Source organism: Lycorma delicatula, chromosome 9 (assembly GCF_047948215.1).
Source record: "Lycorma delicatula isolate Av1 chromosome 9, ASM4794821v1, whole genome shotgun sequence".
NCBI classification, from domain to species: Eukaryota; Metazoa; Arthropoda; class Insecta; order Hemiptera; family Fulgoridae; genus Lycorma; species Lycorma delicatula.
The window spans coordinates 55,626,463-55,652,281 of record NC_134463.1 but is presented as its reverse complement, the minus strand read 5'-3'; the positions used below and the strand labels follow the sequence as shown (position 1 = coordinate 55,652,281).

At 28.4% G+C, this 25,819-nt stretch overlaps 1 protein-coding gene across 1 annotated transcript in view; it reads left to right on the top strand.

The window, feature by feature from the left end:
• Positions 1–17,691, top strand: part of LOC142330657 (DNA excision repair protein ERCC-6-like) — a 52,536-nt gene extending 34,845 nt beyond the window's left edge. Inside the window, exons 15-18 of the mRNA XM_075376101.1 lie at positions 4,239–4,409; positions 6,710–7,460; positions 12,819–13,011; positions 17,373–17,691. Of these exons, the coding sequence (XP_075232216.1) occupies positions 4,239–4,409; positions 6,710–7,460; positions 12,819–13,011; positions 17,373–17,691 (1,434 nt within the window). The remainder of the gene's footprint in view (positions 1–4,238; positions 4,410–6,709; positions 7,461–12,818; positions 13,012–17,372) is intronic.
• The last annotated feature ends 8,128 nt before the right edge of the window (positions 17,692–25,819 follow it).

Below are 25,819 nucleotides of genomic sequence, written 5' to 3'. Positions count from 1 at the left end.
TGCATAACTCAAAACCAATTAGCTGTAGGATGCTAAAATTTTGGATTTAGGACTGTTGTAACATCTAGTTGTGCACTTCCTCTTTTGATTCCAATTGACTGAATCAAAAGTGTCCAAAAAAGCATAAAATCCAAAGAAAAATTGAATTTTGCATCTTTTTAACTACAGTAATAAGCCCTCACTGAGAGGTTTTCAACAATGTATCATAAATGGTACTTATTTTCATTGGTTCCAGAGTTGTAGTCAAATAAAATATTTGGATCTTAGTGAAGGGGAAGGCACATTGGTTTAAATCAGACTTCATCTCCTTTTTTTTAATTTAAATATATTGATTTATTAATATTTATTAATCCATGATTGTAAAAAAAATTACAATAAATAATTATTCAATAATAATAAAACCAAAGTTATTAGTGAAATAAAATTTTATGTCCTTTTAAAAATATATATATGTAATTTAATAGGCATTATTACATATCATATATATATATATATATATATATATATATATATATATATATATATATATTTCTTCTGTGCGTGTGTATGTTACTGAATTTCTCCTAAACGGCTGGACTGATTTTGATGAAATTTTGTGTGTGATTAAGTTGATTCGAGAATGGTTTAGATTCACAATCTGATCCGATAGAAAATGTTTTTTTAATTAATTAATTTATTTATGTGTTGTTGTTTAGGTTAAGGTTAAGGTTGTTGCGACGGTTAAGGTTCACAATTAAATCCGGTAGGCAGCGCTGCGATCGCGTTTTAGAATTTTTTTTAATTTTTGACATATCAGTCAGGACCGGTAGTTGGTGGTGCGATCGGATTCTAGGAAATTTTTTTATTTTGTTGCTTTTTCGCATATCAGTTACTTGCGTCATAGCTTAATGTTGTTATTACATTAAAATCCGTATTTTTAACAGTTTACTGTGTTTAGAGAAGAGTTTGAATTAAATCCGATAGGTAGTGCTGTTGTTTTGCCATTTGGATTTATTTACTTTCTGACTTTTATAAAGTGAAAGGTTAAATTTTGTGAAGTTCCTAATGTTCATTGTTTTTAAGGTTTTATGAAACTTTCAATTGTGTTCATTTAATTTGTATGTATACTCAAATCTAGCAATAGCAAAGCATTGTGAGTCTGCTAGAATTGCGCGCTTATTGAGAATATTATTTATTTACATAACGTTTTAAAGTGTAATTAAAAAATATACATTGTGCAAATTTGTAAGATGCAGTATTGATGTGAGTATTTTACATGATTTTTCATGAATTTTAATGATGTATGCACCTGCATTCAATAACAATCAATTTAACCTACAAATTTAAATTGTCAGTTCTCATTTGATTCTATGCAACTTATGAAGTATTGAACGGCTCTTTGAAAATAAAAATGTCAGTTTGTAAAATAAATTATAACATTTATAAAATTAAAATATAATTTACGTATAATAATTATAGTTTAAAGTATATTTAAAAAATTGAAGTTATAATTTTTGTAGCGGTTTAATTTTATACAAAATTTTCTAAAATTGTTTTTAATTTACAATTATCTAAAATTTGATAAAATAGATGTTAAAATAAAGAATGAGAAAAATGATAAAAGTTTCTACTAAAATTTTAACAACGTTGCTTTTTTTACAGTGCTTTAATCTTTTATTAATTGATTAATTAAGCTATCACATGGTTATGAAACTTCAAAATTATTAAATTTAAAAAAAAATGCAGGAGGTACTTTTATAAAATGATCTTAAGTGAAAATTAGAAGTAACGTGGATGAAAATTTAGGCACTTACGTATTAACGCCACCGCAGCTACAGCTTTATTTAAAAACAAAGTAGTCAATCGGATTTCGGTGGAAAATGAACAGTCTATTAATTTTAATAAATGGTTATTTATATTTATTTATTTTATAAATATAATTTAACCAAACTTAACCTACACTCGCTAACCTTGACTAATTAATACCATAATTTTTTGAGTATTTATTTAATAAATTCAGTAATTATTGCAATTATTTATTATTTAAATAATCAAAACACTCCTGTTAATTAGTCAATGTTAGTGAGCGTAGGTTAAGTTTGGTTAAATTATATTTATAAAATAAATAAATAAAGAGACTGTTTTGAATCTATGTTAAACTCTATATCGGCCCATTTTCCACCGAAATCCGATTGACTACTTTGTTTTTAAATAAAGCTGTAGCTGCGGTGGCGTTAATACATAAGTACCAAAATTTATTAATTACATTAATTATTAATTTTACGACGTTTCGATTTTCGTCAGGTATCTCAACATTTAGTGAAAATAAATATTAACCATACTACACATAATTAATCAATAAACCCATTACAATAATACAACAATCACAAACTGATAATAGTCATACCAATAGTCATATTAATGAAATTTTGTTCACATTCCTGCTAATTTTAACTTAAATAAGTTACTTATATTTATGTATTGTGCATTTATTACAGAACAATGCCACGTCAGGACAACGTCTGTCGGGTCCGCTAGTGTGTATATATAATTGATTTGGTGAAACATTGATAATTTAATATTAATTGAAGTTTATAATTTAGAATCGTATTATTTTTGGATTTTCTAGTTTAATTTCTGTTCAATTTTATTTAATTATTCTGGAATTTCTGTTTAATTTTATCTACATTAAAGTTAACTACAAAGTGACTGAAAAATAGATCCTCACAAGAACAACATATACACTGAGGCCCAATCTTTAATAAATTGCAAAAATTTCTATCTTTTAGTTTATTACTCCTCTGATATTATATGACAGTATTCTTTCCTAGTCAGAGTTGATCATCATTTCATTTATTTGTACAAAGAAGTCATGTGATGTCCACATCAGATTTTGTAGGACTTTATTTTCCATTCTCCATAAAACATAGAAAAACCCCGCAGAGGTTTACATAACTTTCCAGGTTTTTATTTTTATTTCACATAAACCCTAAAGTTACTAAATATTAGTGATGTAACTATTCAGTCTCTAGAATACAATTGCAAAAAATTATCAAAATGGAATATACAATAAGTTCTGACAATGGACTGGTTCCAAAACACATCAACTAGAGGTAAAAGAATGAAGCTAAGAAATTTAAAAATATTTAATAAAAATCAGATTATCAATCAAAATCAAACTATATAATCAAAATTATAATTAAAATTATACTTTAAAGTATAATTACAAAAATAAAAATAATAACTTTTACTAAAATAATTTGAGTTCCATTTGACTGACCCCTTTGCTCTACAACTACATCATATAACATTTTTATAAGAAAGTTAAAAAATTCTTTAGTTGGCTGGCAAGGGATCCCATTTTTTAATACATTAATACTAAATACAGCTGAATTTTCGAACTTGAAAATTCATTTTAAAAAACATTTTAAAAAATTGATATTTTAAACAAGGGTCCCATTCAGTTTCTTTGATTTTTAGGGCTTACAAATATAGTTGTACAGTAGAAAATAACTTTAACATTCAACTTAGCTAAGTAATATTATTTGTATAAAATAAATTTCATTGTTAGATTAAAAAAAAAAAAACAGAAGTTTTTTACTAGTATTCTATAATAAAGATTAGTCTATTAAATGGAATTTCTGAATTAAAACGTTTAGTTTTGTAAGAAAATAAATTTTAAAATTAGTAGTTAAAATTATACGAGACATGTCACTTGTTAACATAACTTGCTTATGATCTGAAAGTTAAAAGGTTAATAATAAAATTATGTGAAGTATTATAAGTTTACTTATATAATATTTTCTTTCTTTCACAATATTCTTTACATAACACTTCAAACTTGGGAATTTTTCATTAGCCAGACTATAAGTTCTTTAAAGACTCTGAAATTGGAATTTATTGTATTTGTCAAGGAGAGGAATCATCAGGCTAAGAATTAAAATGTTTAATATCAATTTTTAAAATGTACAAACTAAATATCAGAAAATTGATCCTATTAACTAAGTTCAAATAATTAATTTAAAATAAAAAGGGATTTTGTCAAAATAATCACTCCACATCTGTGATCAGTTAATGTATTTAGGGTTTGCAAGTGATGAGGTTATATAATATTTTAAGTTGAAGATAAATTTTGTGAGTTCAAAAGCATTCACTCGTTTATATAAATGACATTAAAATTACTTATTTATATATTTTTTTTACTGAACAACTAGTTGCATAGTTTATATATTGTAAAAATTATTATTTTCTTTTCGTAGATGTATCATCGACAGATTTTCAAACAATTTTTAACTAACAAGGTTTTGAAAGATCCCAGACAAAGACGTTTCTTCAAATCGAATGATTTATTTGAATTGTTTACTCTTAAAGAAACTAATACTGAAGGCAGCACTGAAACGTCAGCTATATTTGCTGGGACTAATTCAGAGGTATTTGTCTTCACTGAATTAATTGCATTGTTATTTATATTATTTTGACTATTATTACCGGATTTTACTCATTAAAAAATTAAAATTAGAAAAGTTAATTAAAAATAAAACAAAACAACATTTGTAAGAACTGAACTTAATAAATTTAGTTATATAATACAAGCACAGAATTACCACTTAAAAATATGTGAAGATAAACTTAAAAGTAGTTAATTTGGTTGTGCAATAGTCTTCAGATTGCATAAAGATTATAAATATTTTTAATTTATCAACTAAAACAATAATTTTTCTCTTTCAGATGCATAAGAATCCTATAATTCAGAGATAAAATCAAGCTTTTAGTTTACAGCTGTGAAATTTGTCTCAGTAATTTTTGATAAGCAATTGTTGATAAATTTCGTAGATAGACCCACATGGTCCATTTAAGCTGATAGGTAATCATCCTTGGGAAATTTTGTTTAGAATAGATAAGATTTTATGAGGAGTGGTAGGGAATCCTAACCTATCAGTTATGATTTCATACAACACTGTTTGCGATATGCGAGGAAAAAATTCAGATAAATTTGGTTATCATGAATCAAAAATTTTCTAGAATTTTCACATCGACACTGGCAACAAGTTTATCTGTGACAATTTAAGGTCAACCAATTTTTTCACTGAATGTTTGTTTGACCTTCACAAAACATACAACACCATTGTCTTACCACACTGTCACTCATGATATTCCCTCCATATACTGCTCAAAGTTCACGATGAATTTCAGAACTGACAAGTTATTTGCACACAGAAAACAGTTGATAGCATGCACTTCACAGTTAGCAGGATTTTCTGTCACAGCAGCCTTTTCAAATGATAGTTTTACAGGGATAAACAAATGAATGATATTTCCAATAACACTAATAGAACCCCACTGAAACGGGGATAATCAAGCTACAATCTTGATTTAGGTAAGGTCATGTTCTACAATCACACTGTTAATATGTGAAATAAGTTAAATATAAATAAGTAGTTCAATCAAGTAATTAATGTAGTGCTGTGTTATTGCCAGATGATTTAACAAAAAAAAAAACAACTTCTTTTCTATTTTATAAAATTTACTCTTCCAGTACATCTTTTATCCAGGATGTGGCTTCTTATTTCATATAAATAAATCTTGATTTATAAGTTAAAAAACACTTTGATTTTGGATCATGAAAATAAAGATTCATTCTAAGGAGTTTTTAATTTTGCAAACCCTTCATTTACGTTTCTTCCCTTCAAACTATTTTTTTTTATTATAGCCATCTATCCAGTTAAGGACAATCTTAATAGTCAAATTCCAACTTTCTAAGTCATGTGGAAGTGCCTTTTCTTGTACAATATAGAAGGTATAGGAATTAGTGATTAAATATAGCAGAAATCTGAACTTAATTATTCCAAACTTGTCTTTAATCCACTGGGTTGGTCTAGTAATTCACTCATCACCACAAATCAGCTGATTTCAAAGTCGAAAGTTCTAACATTCAAATAGTATACTACAAATAGTAGTAAAGGCATTTACTAAAAGTAACTACTTTTATACAGATTTGAATACTAGATTGTGGATACCGGTGTTCTTTGATGGTTGGGTTTCAATTGACCACACATCTCAGGAATGGTCGACATGAGACTGTACAAGACTACACTTCATTTACATTCATACATATCCTCATTCATCCTCTGAAGTTGTACCTTGCAGTGGTTCCGGAGGCCAAATAGAAAGAGAGAGTCCAAACCTGTCTAGGCTAGTTTTATGATATCTCTAACAAATATTTTGAGAAAAAACTAATCATGGTAACTTCTTAACTGTTTTCAGGTGTTGTACATCCAGTTTAATTATAAAACCAAGTATTTTGGCGCACTTAGAAAGTAGATAATGCATTTTATGAAAATTATACAATGTTTTATTGTAAATATTTACCTTTAGTACTCATAATTAGATTAAACTGGAGTAAGAATAAAGAAATAAGAGATTTTATTTTAAATCTCATTTAAATCATTGAATAACGATGATTTTTAAAAGTTTTAATTATATACTGTTGCAAATAAAAAATGAATCATTAAAGGAAATTTCCCGTTGAAAAGTACTTTTTTGTTTATTTGGACCATTTACTATTTATTGTATTGTACTGTTTTCAAATGAAAATTTTATGTGATCATTATATTAACCATTAGTAATAAGTAGTATACTATTTAATAATTTATGATTGCGTATGCATATTAACATAATTCTTTTTCTTTTAATTAAGAAACTCATTAATAAAGGTTTTTATCTATTATAGGTAAAATTAGATCCAAGTAAGTCATATCATATTCATAAAAAACAAAAATTTATGGAACCAAAAAGTGAAGCAGAAAAACCGAATGTGACATTTTCAAAGAAAAAAATTGAACTTATGAAAAAACTTGCTCAAAAATTAAGTATGAATATCGGTAAAAAAATTGAAGGTAATTGTACAGTAACTTCAAATTCATTAATTAATAATGAGAAAGCACCGAATGAAATAGATAGTGACGTAGAAAAAAATACATCAAAATCTAATGATCCTGATGATAGAATTAACATTACTATTGATGATTCCATGAATAAGTTAGAAATCTTAAGTAGTTCTGATCTGACGAATAACAATTGTTCTAAAGATTTTAAAAACCAGAGTAGTAATAATAATTGCATTAGTTTAGAAAATGATTCTGTTGAAAGCAGATGTTCTATTATGTGTACTGAAAAAAAAACAGAAAAAGATTCAGAAAAATCAGATTTTGCCAGCAGTAACAAAGAAGCTGATGATGCAACATCCAGTTATGGAAAACATAATAGCGTGTTAGATAAAAATGATTTAAAAGATAAACAACACAGGCATAAAAAGAGGAAAGATAAGAAGCATAATAAATTTGCTAAATTTGAAGGTGAAACAGTACCGCATTTATTAAAGCAACGTACTGCCTCGACGAAAGCGACCGATGAAAATGAAGAAGTTAAAAGTATTGCTACGCAAGATGAATACGTTCTGAAGAAATTATTTGATAAATCTGGTATGTTTATTTTTATTTAAATTTTTTTTTAGCAATTTTAATATTTTTTATTTAGCATTTTTTCATTCATAAATTACACTCATCAACATAAAATTTGGAATTGAGAATTGAGTAGGTTTTTGATGCAGTATTTTATATGCTGAATCTGAATATGTATTCAGAAACAACCCATCACGTACCATTCTTAAGTTACAACCCCTTAAATTTATTTTTTTTCATTATCATGGAACAAACAATACAAATAAGTTAATATGTCTGGGTTTATTTATTCACATCTTATTTATATTGTAATGCATGCTGTAGACCTATATTTGATACATAATAGTCAAATAATCTCATTTCATGTCGAAGCCAGACATGTCAAGTGAGTCAAAGAATGAGTAATTCAACATGATGAAATTTTCTTCAGTATGAACTTGGTATGACTTGCTGTGTTCTTTAGTTGTGGTAACGGATTTCAAAATTTTTGACATACCTCAGATTTTTATGATGGAGCTTTTGGTATTATTTTACTGAACATTAAGATTTATTAAGTTGTGTGTGTTTCGTGCTGTGTTTTATTGCACTCCATGGTGAAAGAATTATATGAAGTATTTTAAGTAATTAAGTATCTATAAATTAAAACTTAATTATTTGTATAATTAAATAAGTATTTTTGTAATACTGTAATATTTTAGTTTACTTTCATTCATTAAAACATTTTGAATTTTACAATGAATAAAAATCGGGCTTGTAAAAATGCTCCAAATATTTTTTGTTACTTTTGCGGAGAATTCACCATGAAAAGTCAACGAAAACCAGTATCTGTTGAAAGCTGCTTACAAACATTATTTTGACTGTCCCTTTGGAGAACAAGATAAATCTTGGACTCCTCATGTAGCATGCAAGTGCTACATTAAACCAACCCAGTGATTAAAAGAGAAAAAAAGAGCATTTGCCTTTTGGCATATGATTTGGCAAGAACCTGCTAACCATTATGATGACTGCTATTTTTGCTTAACAAATTTTACTGGTTTCAATTCAAACAATAAAAACAGTATTGCATACTCATGTTCATTCAGCTATTAGACCAGTACTTCATGGTGTTGATTTACTGATTACGATCGCTCCAACTTCTTGGAACTAGAAGGCTGAACTGTTGAATCTTCAACTTCAATAGATATTAATTACATTCCAGAAAAATCAAATACTGACCTCACATCGCACAAGCAGAACTGAGCAACCTCTGTTGTTTCATGACTTTCATTTGTCAAAACAACATGCAGAACTCGTTAGTAGTTCATATCTTAAAGAATGGAATTTATTAAACAAGGATAGTAAAATTTCAGTATATAGAAATTGAAATGAAAATTCACTGAAATACATTAGAAGAGATGGTTTAATTTGTTCCTGTTATGATGTTAGTGGGGCTAATGTCTGAACTGGACATTGAATATGGACATATGAATGTCTATTCACGATTGGCGCTTATTTATAGATTCATCATAAAGAAGCTTAAAGAGCATATTGTTGTTGCATGACTTGAATAAGTTTTCTTCTAGACCGGTTGCACATACTGTAGGAATGAAAGAAACATATGAAAATATGTCAAAAATTTTAAAAGCTATTAAGTTTGATAAACACTCATGGTGAATCATTGCTGACCTGAAAGTAATAAGGCTTTCTTCTTGGTCTCCAAAATGACTTTACAAAATATATGAGTTTCTGGGATAGGTAGGCCTACAGATAAATACTACATAGTTAAAGACTAGTCAAAAAGAGATCAGTTGACCCCAGGAAAGGAAAATGTTGCCAATATTCCCCTTGTTGAAGTAGATCGTATTATTTTACCACCTCTACACATAAAACTAGCAATGATGAAGAATTTTATAAAAGCATTAGATAAAGATGGAAACACCTTTAAATATTTAGCTGAGGTTTTTCCACAATTAAGTGAAGCCAAATTAAAAGAAGGAATATTCATTAGGCCACAAATAAGAAAATTAATTTTTGAAAATATATTTGACAGCAAACTGAATCCTAAAGAACTAGCAGCATAGAAGTCATTCAAAGATCACGTTACTGGTTTTCTTAAACTCTTAAAACTCAACTCTTAGTGAACTACTACAAAAATTTAGGCTGCATAATGTCAATGAAAATTCATTTTTTATATTCTCATTTGGACTTTTTCCTTTTAAACTTGGGTGACATCAGCGACGAACAAGGAGAAAGGTTCCACCAAGATATATTGTAGATGGAACAACGTTATCAAAGCAGATGGGATGAATCTATGGAGCGATTACTGCTGGATGATAAAAAGAGAAGACTTCACTGAACACAAAAGGAAAATAAGAAAAAAGAAATTAAGATAAACATAAGTGTTGCTAAAATAAAGAAACAAATTTTAATTTGATTGTTACTATTATTTCTGTATTCTATTGTTTAAAAAGTTTCTCGGTATTTTAAAGGGTCATGACTAAAAATCAGAGGGTTATGAAGTAAAACAGATTTCTTTTAAGATTCTTCATAATAAATCATTCTAATTCACCTACTTTTATCTCAGTTCCAAATTATTATTATTTTTTTTGTTGACCTGTGTTAAAAATGAAAAATTTCAAATAGCAAGTTTGTATATGATTTTTCTGTTTGCCTGCAGTTTTTATTATAATTTTTACTTTCCCATCTAGCGTTATAGTAGAGCTATAACTTAAGAAGGGAAAGTATTGTAATCGGTTTAATTTGGGCACATGCAGTTTTCATCAGATCTTGATGTTTTGACACCTAAGGAACCCAAAAAACCGGATGGAAGGATTTCCAGATGTTCGTATGTACATGGTGTGTGTGTGTGTGTGTTTGGTGTTGCATTCCTCATCTCCAGAACTACTGGACTGATTTTTACCAAACTTTGTCAGATTACTTTCTATATGTGGGGCATTGATGCCATTAATTTTCAACTTAAAAGGTCAAGGGGGTAAGACTGTACAGCAAGGTAATCTTGAGATTTCGCTTAATTAAGGTCTTATTTTTCTTAGGCAATTTAACAATTAAAAAATAATATTTGCAAAAATATTTTTGTAAAATCGCACCCTCGCCTCAAAAAATGTTCTAAATAAACTATTGGATATACTGCATTAATAGTACCCCCTCTCCCCACAAGGAGCGGTAGTGTAGCATTGACATACAGCTGTTGTAGTTGTCTGGTATGTTGTGACATCACAGGTGAGCGGTAGAATTATATAAATGAATATTTAAAGTGATCCCTAGTACCACCACACCTGAACTAACAATATACGGTATGCACATGTGCTTTAGTTAAAATCATTGAATTAGATAAACAAAATATATTATATTTAAATAAAATTATAAATATTTTAAATTAAGTTGTCTGTGTATGCCATGCACCAGAAAAATCTACATGATGGGAAAGTCCTATAACCTTTTTTATATTATTGCTTGGTCTGTGTTAAGTAAATAAGAGAAAATGCAATGTGCCATATGTAACACCTACTCAAATTTTAACAAATTCAAACAAAATTATCTTGTGCTTATGAGTAGTATTATTCCAACATTGCATATCGACTGATTTGAATCACTGGTGTTCTGGTTTATAAAGCGCCAGATAGCAGAACAGCTCTACAGAGCTTGTACTGTATTGTACACTTAGATAAAACTATTATATTTTTTTCCAATAGATTGACAAGTTTTAATGGAAGTACTTCTTTCTTTCATTCATCATTCTTTTTCAATCCTTCTAATTAATATTATGAAACTTAGTTTAGAGATATTAAATTCATGGTTTAATTCAATAAAAGTAATTGAATAAAAGTACTTTTATCTTAAAAAAGATAAAAGTAAAGCAATTTTTTTAATGACCATCACATTTGAAAATCAGAGAAAATAATTTTGAATACTTAAACAGGTGGTAAAGCTTGTGTTGTGTTCTTAAGTATACTAAACACTTATATTTTTATAATTTAAAAAAGTAATTATTATAATTTCACTACCAGGAAAAGAGTATGAGAACCAGGTATTTCTAGTGTGACAAGTTCCATATAATTTCTACAGGATTTCTTCATATGCATTGCTACTCACAACATTAATGCAGATAAGTTTTAATGTGATAAAACATTTAATTTTTTTCATTAATTGGTTTATAAGATATAGCACTTAGACAAGCCCTTTCTTTGTGATATACAAGGTCTGTTCAGAAAATAACTGAACATTTTTAAGTATGCGCCAATGAAGATATTTAGTGTGGTGTGTGGTTGGTAGCATTGTGTTCTGCATAATCTCCTTTATAACCACATGTTCTTGGATTGTTGATATCACATTTAGTTTTTGTGTTATTGTTATTTGAGTGCAATGTGTTTAAGTGTTAGTAGTGATTTTTGGGAGAACAAAGTAAAATTTTATGTGAAGCTGAGAAAAAACTTTCACAGAAATGTTTCAACTTTCAAAAAAAACTTAAAAGATATGATGCTCTGGGTCATACGCAATGTTACAAATGGTTTTCACAATTTAAAAGTCGTCATCAGTCAATTGAAGATGACCCTCGACCAGGAAGGACTTTTACTTCAACTGATGGCACTCATGTTCAGAAAATCAACGATCTGGTGCATACAAATTGCCACTTGATTGTCAGAGAATTTGCAGAAGTGGTTAGAATCTCAATTGAATCATGCCATGACATTTTGACTGAAAAATCGAGTATGGATTGAATCGCAGCAAAGTTTGTTCTTGGTTCGATGACTGAATGACAGATAGAACATTGACTGGACGTTTATTTTTTTCCAACAAACTGGGAAGTGTGTAAATAGAGGAGGAGAGTACTTTAAAGGGGACAAGCACCAATACTGTTCTCAATCAGAATTTTGTCTCTCCAGAAGGAAAAGGAAGAGGAAGGATATTCCCTTCCTTTTCCAAGTAGTCAGCTGGATAATTACTTCTTCGATGATCAGTAGGATGGTGATTCTGCCTTCGGGACTGATCAGGAGTTGCAAAAGTAGCAACTAATAGGTAAGGTTCCTAACAAGTAAAATTTGGCCTCCTATTTTACTTAAAATATAAAATTCATGAGTATTAAGGGGAATTAAAGAGAAGGCTTGCCTTCTCATCCAGACAGTTTGAGTTGAGGCCGGACCAGTCACGTTGTAATGTCGTCAACTGCATAACATTTTCTAACCACAATTCTGCATTAAATTCTAATTAACAATATACTCCATTCTACTCTGGTAGTGCACAAATAATTAAATTATCTGCTACATAAACAAAGGTTACACACAGATGGTAACTTATTGATCCATTTCATCTGGGATGGTCGTATGTCTCTATTTAAGTGAAATACCATTCAAGTAAATAAATAAATGTATTACTTTTTAGGTCTTCAAACTGCCATGAAACATGATACAATAATGGAAGGTGGTCCTGCTGATTATGCATTAGTTGAAGGTGAAGCTGACAAAGTGGCGAGTAAAGCAGTTGCTGCTTTAAAGGACTCAAGACGTGATTGTAATCGTGCTACATCTGGTCTTCCTACTTTTACTGGAAGTAACGGCTTTTTGAAAAGATCTAAGTATGTATTTCAAGGTTTTTTTATTTTTCTACTTGTTTAATTGCAAATTAAATAATGATTTATTATTAGTTGCAGTTCCATTACACATCTAATCTTGAATAACTTTGTAAAGCTTATACGTTTTTGAAATTCATTTTTTAATGTGGTATTAGAAACATCCAGCTAAACATAAGTTGATAGCTGCTGTATTTCAAATTATACTTTGTGAGTTTATTAACTTTTAACTTAAAAAATAATAATACACTGATACAAAAGGAGAACAGAGAAATACAGACTGTTCTTAGTTATATTAAAAGATATTAATCTTTCAGAATTAATATTTGTGGTTAAGGATGGAATTGATGTAACAGTAGAAGTTTTGTTGCTTAGCAGTTTAATTATTTTCTCTTATTTCTCAATATTTTAATTTTTGTTTCTCCTGACAACTTTTGCCTTCAACATAACTTTCTTTAACAAAAACATAACTTTCTTTAAGTTAAATAAACTTAGACACACAAAATTCTCCTTTTTTTAATTAGTTTCTGCTCTTAATTTACATTTTCTCAAATTTCATTCTAAAATCATTTCAGTCTTTATCAATCTACTTGATTTTCTAGATTTTTTTTGTAGGAACTTATTTTTCTTCCTTGTTTTCTTGTTGTGTGTATTTCACCCATAAAAACACTACACTTATTCAGATACTTAAAAAAATCACATTGCATTTTAATGCAGCTGAGATTATTCTGGATTAAATTGATTAAGCTTGTCATGTATTGTCTCTTTTTTAAATAATATTATTTTTTGCTTTATGTTCATTACTTTAACTTACCCGTGAGAAAGTTGCTGCTTTATCCTCTGATGTTTTACAAAGCTTTTACTCTGTGGAAATTACAGAGACAGAGAGAGATACATCAGGTAATTTGCAGTTCTGGTAGAAATAAAGGTTTTGATGGAATTACGGTGGAGCTCCTTGTCTGTTCTGTCAGAATTTGTGTTGGCTGACTCCTGTCAGTTACTGGAAAGTTTTTTGAGAAAGTTTTATATCTTCATATTAATGATAGATTGAATTGTAGAAAATTGTTGATGGCTAATCATTATGATTTTTACACAGCCAGGGACACAGAAGATTCTACTATTAAGGTTATGAGCATGTTTGCTCTAGTGAGTGAGTATGCCTTAGGTATCTTTTTGTATTCTGCAGCTGCAGAAGTGTGATTGTATGCAGAATTAGCTGAATGAGTTATATAGTTATTTCAGCAACTGAGATGTTTTTCTTTGAGATGGATTCTCAGAAATATTAAAGATTCTCTTTAACGTTGTCCACAGGGTAATGTTTTAAGACCCCTGCTCTGGGTTATTGAATTCGATTCTTTTATGGATGGTTACCCAGTTGATGATGGGCTTTTTCTGGTTAAATGATATTTGAGGAATGAGATAGAGGGCAGTCCAGACTTGCAAGATGCTCCAATTGTGGAGTTTGCAACATAAGATTGTGTTTAGCCCAGAAAGAGCAACGTTGTTGCTTAATGGTAGACTGGCTGTTACGTGACGACCTCATGTATCAGTGACAGATCATCAAATTAGGTATGTCTTGCTGCAGATATATCTAGGTATTATCCTTGATGAGAATCTTCAATTCAAGGTCCACTTTCAGTATACTGCCAGAAAGATTTGTAATGCTTTTTTCGGTGTTCAGAGAGCAGTTTACCCCAATTGCGTGCTCAATATAAGGCTATATGCTGCATCTGTCTGGGCTGATAGAATGAAGTACAAATGTTATAGGAATATTTTGTTGAGATCCCAACATCTCTTATTGTTATTTGATACCTATACCTGTCTTGATAGACAGTCCTTGTTATTTCTGGTAATAAGTCCATTAATATCCTTGCAACTGACCGCTAGTTATATTGTTATGCCAATAAGGTATGCCAGCTTATCTCTGGGTGTATTTATAACAGGTCAAGTGAACTGAATCATCTGATGGAAATTACACGCATGGTATTTTTCCTGATGTGAGAAGTATGCAGATTGTTAAGTGGATTTCCCTTAATCCAAATTGATGACTATGATGTGTTGTCAGGTTATAGGGTCTAAAAGTCGACTTCCAGTAAAGCCCATAAGAGCTAGGAACAGAAGGGGTAGTAGTGTGGGGACCAGAATCATCACAAGGCAGGTGTCTTTCCCTAAGGGGGCCACGATGCTTTAGCCTAATAGTAGAACTGCGTTTCAGTTTTTATTTGCACTACTTTGGAAAAATAACTACATTTATTTTTGTAAATATATACTTATTTATGTCAATTCAGAATATTTTTCGATTCTCAGAATAATATTAAAAAATACATTTTTAAGATAACTTACTTTTTCTGTATTTAGAAAGTAAATAATTTTGAAGTTTAATGGTATTTTTTATGTATAATCAATGATCAATGAATGTTTTTGAATATGCTGATGTTAATATTATGTGATTGTATATCCAAAATCATAAAAATTTCTTTCCACATAGATTGTAATAAAATAACAGTGATATTCTATAGAAAATTTTATTTATAAACAAAAATTCTATGGTTAAAATATTGTATCGTTTGTCTTAAATAAAAAGTTTATTTTCTAATTTTATTTTTAAAAAACTATTGGATAAGTAATGTGTTAATATTGCTAATCGAGATACAATAAAATATTGATTCCTGCTGGTTTTAGAACTAACGTACGTTTGTATTTGTACAATATCATGTATGTCAGTGATGCAAGCATATTTACATGGATACCATCTAAAGAATGAAAAAATAGTGAATAAATGAATTAGAAATTTATACCTAAACATAAACATTTAAATTAAAATAAAATAGCTAAATACATCTGAACGATGATTTTAAATCTTCAAAGATAATAAGTGAAAATTGTCATGGAATGTAAGGAAATGGTTGGCAGTTGTAGCTTGCATCCACTTAGCAAAAATTAAAAATACTAGTATTTACATGTATAATTTATTGTACATAGTATAATGAATTAAATCTAAAAATTTGAAGTAAATGATATAAAGAATATCTATATTATTTACATATTTTCAATAGGTTTAAAAACCAGTTTATATGTATGACTAGTCAATAAAAATAAATAAAACCATTAGAACTTGAACCGTTGAATTAGAAACCAGCTGTTGAATGAAAATTCAGCAACTTGACTACTTTAATACAATTTATTAGTTTGGTTTTCTTTCCTTTGAGTCTGTTGTACTTGCTCTTATTCTTTACTATGCTCTTTCTTTTTCTTTACTATGTTGACTACTATTTCTAATTTTTTTCCTACTAATCTCAAGCAAGTAGAAATAAATTAATTTAACATTTTTATGTTGCATTTAACTACTAGGACTATAAAACTTTTCTATTTATCTTATGTATGAGGAAATTTTTGAAGCAATAGAAAAATGTCTTTTATGAATTAACACTAAAAAAAAATTAGGAGTCAGGTGAAAAAAATTTTTTTTTGTCCCATCCAGTTGGATGTGACACTGAATGTTCTTAAATTAATTAGATGCACATCACATAATTCTTACTTTAGGAAGACTGAGTTCTTAATGTAGCTCTTTAATTTCTGAAGGAAAAGAAGATTTTCTTGCAGTTTGTATTTAATTTTATCGATGTAGAATTGTTGATGATTAATAGGCTGCTCACATTTTGTGCAGCAAATTTCTGGATCTTCTTTGATATTAAGGGTAGGATGAATGTCAACTTTCGGATGGAGTTCTTTGTTTCTTGTTTCGGCTTCTCTACAGACAGATCCCTTCTCCTAGAAATTGCTTTCTTGATCAAGAATATTACTTTTTTAATTTTAGGTTGTACAACTGCATACCAGTCCTTGTGAGATACATCCTGAAGTTGCAGGGGGAACTGTTGAGCCTCCTCGATGTGATCTAGGAGTACCTTTTCAGGAAATACTTTGTACAATGGTTTAGTGATCTGACAATAAGCCTAATGGTTGAAATTCTGTTGGGTTAAAGTCATCCTTTTCCTTTTTAAAATAACAGCATTTTGACTTATCAGTTGTTCTTGTAGTTTCCTCAGGCAAATAAAGCTAATGAATATCAAACCTGGTGTCCAGTTTGAAAGTATATCATATACTGATTGTGGGCAGCCTTGTATTATACTTTTTGAACTAGAATCTCTTTTGCCAAAAATATTAAAAGCTTAAAAATTACTTACCTTTTCATTACATAAGTTGTTTTAATGTTTACTTCTGTTTGTTTAAACTACATTATATTAGCATATAACATTTTGTAATTATGTTATTCTTAGTGTAAATTGTTGTTGTATTCATTCATTGAATGAATGTATTCATTCATTTTAGTTTTTTAAATAATTCTTTTTTTTTGTAATATATTTCAGGATAAAATTCAATGGCAAGGTATCAAAACCAGGCTCCAGTGAGGGTACAGTAAGTTCTAATTCGCTTCTGCAAAAAATTAAACATAGAAATCTTGATGGAAGTATTGAAGATGGTGAAGTTGAATTGCTTCGTGATATGCGTGACTTTGTTTCAGGTCAAGGTGGTACGACTACCACTGATAAATTAATATCTGAATTCAAAGATCGTTTACCTATCGGTAAATCACCTGTATTTAAAGCTTTATTATCAAAAATCTGCATTTTTTATCGAGCTCCTGATTCTAAAGGTTATTGGACATTGCGTGATGATTATTTATAGTTTATTTATTATTTTGTTTTTTAAAAAAAGTATATGTATATATATATATATATATATTTATCATCATTAGTTTTAAATGATAACAGAAACCAAAGAGTTTTTTCTTTTTTGAAGTTGCCAATGTTTAGTTTACATTTAATTTTGTTTTAGATGTTATATTTATGTTAGTGGTGTTTTTTTTTTTTTTTTAGGGTCTTTAAGATAAAAGACTGATTCTTAACCCTTTTACTGCCAAAGCAGTGGTTGCAACAATTTCATTTTACTTATTACAAAATGTGTTGTGCTAATCTCATCGGCTGTGACTTTACCTCATTATAATTTTATTCATTTTGGATATATCTTACTTGGTGTTTGTTATTTATTTATTTCAGTACATTGAATCTATTTTTTTCAAGTAAGATGTTTTATTTCATGTAACTTTTGTGTAAATATAGATGTAGAACTTTATTATAGCTGCAGTCTACAAGAGGTATTGTGTATATTTTTTGCAAGGAACGAAATTAACCCAGGATTTTGTCCTTTCCCTATACTTATATCTGCAAGGACTGTGACTGAAAAAAACTCTTCTGTATTCACTAACCTATGTGTTTGATACTTTATTTTTGCCCAGCTTACTTGTTCAATTTTATCACTATTTTCACCATATAAATAATAATTTAATTCAAAGTTTACATTAACATTATAAAAAATTCATAATTTCTGTTTTTACAGATTCTCATTTAAAAATTTAATTCTAATGTTTTTACAATTTTTTGTTATAAAAAATAATTTATGTTGTTTTGTATTAATTTTTTTTAAATCTAATTTTAACGCGTAAGGTTGTCATTTAAATTTTTAATGAAATTCATTAACAAAAAAGTTAATTGTTTTAAATTAAATTTTTTAAGAAATGTTTAAATCATCAGTACCCAGTCTTAAAGTCCACCCATTTTTGTTTAGACTCTATCATATAGAGGATTAATATTGAATGATTAATGGTGTAATGATAGTAATGAGTAATTGGGTTACTGACACTAATTATCAGAAAATATTCTTTATTATTTTAAACATTTTTAATTATAATTATAAAACAATTTAAATACAAAACTTTTAACATTTGTTTGATTGTTTAAATTCAGATTGTCTAAAATTCTGATTATTTAAACTAATAATATAATCTTAACATTGATAACAACAATGGATGGCATGATAATTTTGTTTTATTAATTTTTTGGGTGTGTGTGTATTTGTGTGTGGTTTATATATATGTATACATATATATATACAGGTATATATATATATATATATATATATATACCTGTATATATGTATATATACAGGTGTCCTAGACCACCTGTCCACCCTCTTCCAGTTTCGACCGGAAATGGGTTAACTTTATTTTAAATGGGACACGCATATTTTCACTGCGAATTTGGATTCTAGGTACAAAGATATGTAAGTCGTGTCCAAAACATTTTTCCATAAAGTGTCATCATTAACCTGTAAATGACCTTCAAACTTTTCCGGAATTTCTTAAGCACCAAAAACTTTATTTTTACAAAACAAACAAAAATTTACAGCAGTAAACCACATGTTTTCACATTTGGTGATATTATCAGCTTCCAGTTCTGACTGAAAGTTGGTTTGCGAGACCGTATCTTCATTTTTCGTCTGTAAACCAGGACATACTTTTTTACCATGGATTTGCATTATACGCATAAATGTGCGTAAGTCTTTTGAAACATTTTTTTCTAAAATGCCTTCTTTGTTAACTAAATAAAATGACTTTTATTTAACTAGTCCAAAATTTTTTCAAAATCTTTTGAACTCCTCGGTAATGATAAAAAGTAAAGAAAACAGTTTTATTGTAAACCACATGCATTCTATTGAATGGTGAGCTCATTAATTTCCTTTCTCGACTGGGTATTTTGACAGGATCTCTATTAATTTTGATAGAACATAGTACTTATTATTACAGAACTGGAAGCTATACTATTATATATTTTTATTTGTTTTGTAAAAATCAAGTTTTTAATGCTTAAAAGATTTTTTGAAAGGAATTTAGGATGTGGTAAAGTTCGAAGGTCATTTAGAGGTTAAAATTGGCACTTTGTGGTAAAGACAAGACTCTTTGTCCCTAGAATCCAAATTTGGTATGAAAATGAGTGTCCCATTTTAAAAAAATGAACGTCCGGTCCAGTTAGCCCACTTCTGGTCGAAACTGGAAGTTAGCAATATGACCAAAAGGTAGAGTGCCTCGAACTTGGTGATCAAATTTTTTTTGCATTTTCCAGAAAAATCACTTCCTTCAATTTTAGAAGGAGTAGACAGTGTTCTAGGACACCTGGTATGTGTTTTTATGTATATTTTTATACAACATATATGTTTTTACACTAGTATAATTTCCATGTATATGTTTTTAGATATGTATGCAACTCTGAGCCTGAAAACAGTTTGAAACTGTTATAAATGAAGTTCAGTAAGTTGGGCAAGGTCAGAAAATATGTAATTCATTTTTTTTTACACTTGGAAAACAATTGCACAGTACGTTATACTTTTTAACTAAATGAATCAGAATTATCAATGTAAATTTTACATATAAAAGAAAAGTATAGATTTAAACATTTGTAAAGATATAAAAGAAAAGTATAGATTTAAAAATTTGTAATTTAAAAAATATTAATCCAGTATGATAAAGAGCTATTCTTTAGTATTATTAAAATTTTTGCCACAAATGCTTAGCAGAAAAAGGGTTGAATAGTACTTAGAATTAAGATTTTGGTACCAGTTAGCTAGGAATTCAAGCAGTAAATTAGTATTTTGTAGGGTTTTATGTGTATTCTGTATATTACTAACCAACCAGTTGTGATTGTGGCTGTGTTTTCTTTTTTCATATCTAGGTATAATTTTGAATAATTAATTTGGAGCCTAACAGTTTACTTATCAGTAGTGAAGTTTTTTATTTATTTTTTTTATTTACATATAACTATTATTCTGAATGGCATATATTCAGACATCTCTTGATTTTTAAATAATTAATCGTGATATTAATACCTTATTGAATTGATTGAGGCAATGTGTGGTGTATTAATTTATACCAGAAAGTGTACTTTTAATTTGTTGCTTTGTATGTCTGTCCCGGTTAGAGTTGAGTTTTCTTAGAGTAATTAATTTCATTACATAGCCAGTCCTTTGAGAACAGAGTGAAGGTGTTGCTTGTAGAATTAAATATAAACTGGATTTGGTAAGCTGGTATATAACAGTATAATTTGCTCATTAAAGAAACTAGTGGAAACCACCAATCAATCATACTCTTCTCTTTTTCTGCTAATTGTAACATGAGGCTTGTTATTCTTGAGATTGACTACGTAATTTTTTTAGAATGCCTTCTGATTTTTTCTGGTTGTCTAAAATTCTAATGGTTATGAACACCTAACAAGCAAATGGAATCTGCTCTATTTAAAAAAAAGAACTCATTGAAGGACAGCAGTTTATAAAATTCATTTAGATATTAAAGTGCATTTTAGTATATATAATTTTCTAATTATAAATAATTTTAGTTACTCTGTTTAACCCAGAAAGGGTATTTTGATGTATGAAAAAGTCTGTAAACTGTAAGAGATTTTATAGTTACATTTTTCTTAACATTTTTTATCTTTTTTGCTTTATGGTAATAACTGTAAATTTTCACAATCATTATTTTCAGTGTCTAATTTGTCAGAATTTTCATTGCTAAAACTTGTGCAGTTTCCATGATGTCAGTCTATTAATAATAAAACCATAAGTATCTTGTCATTGACATTCATATTGAAAAGTTAAAATGTTAATTAAAAATTGACATGTGATTAAACATTTCAGAGGGTGTTGGTTAAATTTAATTTCTTTTGACCTATTCATTTAAAAAGAATTTGATTTGTTCAACTTGAAAAGAATCCAACATGAGAAAAACAATATTGAATTGTTTTAAATAGGCATTTTGAGGCTCAGCATTGTTTGATACCTGTAACACTAGTTGCTGGTATCTAGAACATTAACATCATTTTTGGCATACAATAACATAATAAAGTGAATGACTCAATATTAGCCACTGTTTTTGAGGGTGAATGAATCATACATATCATAATGAAGGTAGCCAGTTATTGTAGATATTGATGAGCTGGTAAACAGGCATTCTTTTTATCTAAAAAAAAAGAATGGATTCCTTACCTCAAAAAGCTTTCTTAAGTAGATTTAATTATAAGAAGTTATAAGAAAACTATAACAATTCAAGGTTGTGTCATTACAGCTTTTAAAATAAAAGTTTGCTTTATATCTTATGTGTGTAGAGAACACAAAACATATCACAGATATATAGTTAGGATACATTCTTGTATGCCCCCCTTGTTATATTGTACAATGCTATAACCAAAATATTTTAATTGACCTTACATGTAATTGTGTGTTACAAAAATGACAGCCATTCTAAAAATTATAAACTTCCCATGTCAGACTTATTAAGGTAAGAATGGAGTGAAATGGTTTTCCGTTGTCTTCTTCACTGAGCTGTTGCATATTGGCAATCCAAGCCTGCTGAGTGAGCAGGAGATGTTCTGTTGTGCAATTTATCACTTTTGCTGTGTTCACTGTAAGGATTAGCTTTATATTGATCTCATTATTCTGTGAGGAAACAGATCTGATAATGATCAGAAAGATTGTATTATATGATGTACATAAATCGGTTTGAGAGTACATTGTAGGCTCAAAGTATTAAATTTTTTGGCAATATTGTATTATTTTAAATTTAGTTTATATTTCATTTAATAATAAGGTTTGCTATTCTGTTAATTTTACATTCTACAGTAGTCGTACAAAAAATTAATTACTGTTTGCAATGTGTTTTCAAAACTTTATATAATGGCTGTTTCAAAAAAGACACCACCTTTGATGATGTGAAATTATTACAAAAATATTACTGTTAATAAAGTACTTATACAACAATATTCAAATTATCTTTAATAACTTTTAATAATGTTAGCCTTCAATTCGTCAAGTGTATGAGGATTGTTTTTAAAAACTACACTTTTTAAGTACCCCCCAAAGGAAAAGGTCTGCTGATGTAAGATCCTGGGATCTTGGAGGCCACAACCCTTTTGATATCAGACAATGGCTAAAACATTCCTGTAACATATCCAGCACTTTGTTAGCAGTATGACACGTTGCATTATTCTGATGGAACTAACATTGTCGTTTGTGTAAATCTAACATGGCAATAAACCATTCAATTAAGTTGCTATAACCCACACTATCTACAGATTGGTAAAAAATAAAGGCCTACTACACAATGCCAGGAGATTGCACGCCAGTTTTACGTGTGTGTATTGGTTGTTCATGAAAGCATGAGGATTTTCAGCGCTCTGTATTTGGCAGTTTTTGATGTTAATGTAGCCATCTGAGTGAAACCATTCCTTAAAATAAACACGATACAAAATTTCAATACCGTTGTCATCAACAAGAGAACGTAACTGACAACAATACTGTAATTCCGTGGTCTGTTTTTCTTTTTCAGTTCTTGAATAACACTAATGCGATAAGCATGTGATCTTAATTTTTTAATAGCCCTGAAAGCTGCAGATAGTGAAAGCCCAGCCAGTGAGAATAACTTTCTACGTGAGTGAGTCAAACGTTTTTACACATCATCTGGAACTTCTACTGTTAACAGTGACAGTCGCCCTGTGCATGTCCGATCATGTACACTCCCTGTCTTATGATGTTTATTAATCAGACATGATATTTTTGGCTTATTAGAAGCTGAAGAATTGGGAAATTTTATCTGAAATTATCTTTCACTAGTTCGTAAGATTTATACGCATTGTAAGTCTCAATAATAAACACATGTTCGTCATTTGAAAACGACATAGCTAATATAATAGAGACAAATTTGTACTGGTACAGCACTAGTGCATAAGAAGGATATTTCAACTGTTAAAAACTGCTAACCTTGAGTACAGTGTTGCCAACTGACATGTAGGGAGAAATAAAATTTACCTATGCATGACTTCTACCTACTTAATCTTAGGGTTGCGTCCTTTTTGAAACACCTGTTATAATAATGTATGTGTTTTATACAATATTATTTCAAGTTTGAATTTTTATTGTTTGTATCAAATTTTGTATCTTTTAAGTTGCACTTACATTATAAAATCTGTATTTTTAAAGTTTTTTAAAAATTCTGTTTGTGGTTATAGATGGAAGTTTGACTGTATATATACCACCTCTTAGATTAAGTGTTAATAGTTAATATCTGTGCAAAAGTTGATGTTTACTTTTATAAGCTTTCAATGGTAGACAGAACATATTTAAAGCTGTATTTGTTTTAAAAAATGTGTGTTTACTCAAGCCATGTTATATTTTTTTTTATTTTCAGTGAATACCTCTAATAATTAATTTTTTTTAAATAATAGCAAAAATTGTTAAAAATAATAAAAATACACCTAATATTACAATTGCACAAGACTGATTATTTGTACTTTATATCTTACAAATATAGGTATTGTAGTTATTATTTTCATGTTCTGTGCATGAAATTTTAATAATCTTATTAATCATAAATTTATAATAGGTATTTTTGTTTATCCATTTTTTTATATATCAGTTGTAATTGTATTGTAAATTTAAATTTTGTTTGATTATAATTATCATCTGTCAAAAAGTTTTTAGAATGTAGGGAAAATGCAATATATTTTGTTCACTTCATTCCACTTGTACATGATGAATAAAATTATAATTTTCATGTACTGATATAAAACTAATAATGATATTTTTTTTAAACTAATATTTTTACATTTTTTAAATGTAATTTAGAAATTAGTGTTTTTTCTTAATGTGCCTTCATTTATAATGATATATTTGTATAAATGTAATGTAAGTTTCAGGTGTAGGGTAGTTTGAAATATTTTTTTAACATTTCCCCCCTTTTTTTAATTTTTATTGTATGTGTGAAGATGCCATTGAAACCCAACAGTAAGTCTCAAATGAAATTTTAACGGCCAGTATCCCTCTGCCTATTTCATTATGCAATCAGTTCCTTTTGATTTTATCTGTTAATATTTTAATTATACTTTTTATTCATTAGTTTGTTACAACCAGTAGAAATTCTCTCTATGTGTTTCTGAAAGCTCACTGTTACTTATATTGGATGTTATTACTATATGTTAATTTAGTTTTATATTTATATAATTAAAATATTTAATAGTTATAAAACAACTAAATAAGTTACAGCTAGTAGGAACACTAAATTTAAAACAAGACTGGTATTTAGTTAAAAAATTGTTGAATGATATAGAAAACTTCATGGCTTTTTCCGATCTTCATCTTATTATCATTGTAAATTTCATGTTAAATTTTATAAAATAGCTATATAAATTATTTATGTGTTTATTTAATCAGATCAGAATTTAATTGTACATTTATATAGTTGACAACCAACAGGAATTGTAATTGTGCTATTCCACAGTTAACAAAAAGGAATTGTTCCAGAATTTATCTGAAATAATAAAGTTAAGCTATGGAAAAAAATTAATGGGTAATAATAGTTAAATAATTATGTAAATATATGAAGATAGTTAAATAAATTAAATCAGTACAAAGTAAATCAGTTTTAAAACATAAACAGTAAAAATTAATTTGAAGTTAAATTTAAGTGAATGTGTAAGTGCATATTTAAATACTTAAATATAAGTAAATTTTTAGTATGCAGAAAATTCAGTTTGTAAATTAGTATTTAAAAATTAATTTTTACAAGTTTTCTTCTTTTTGGATATTTGATATTTCCTGTATAATTTTTTATTATGAGGATTGTTCAAAATAAGACTGAATTTGTGCAAAAAAGATTTTTATTAATGTATTTATAATAAGTCAAGCCAACTGACCCATTTTGGCCTGACCTGACCCATTTAAAGTAGTCCCTGTTGCTGGCTATACATTACTCCCAACATTTCCTCCTTTTTTGAAATATTTCATGGAACAAATTTTTGGGAATGGTTGGCTATATATAAATAATAATATTATATTATTTGGAAATATTAGGGACTATTTGGCTATATATCGTATTTTCTTCGATTTAATTTTTTGTTTGAAAATAACAGCAGCCTTTCATGATTATATTCAATTT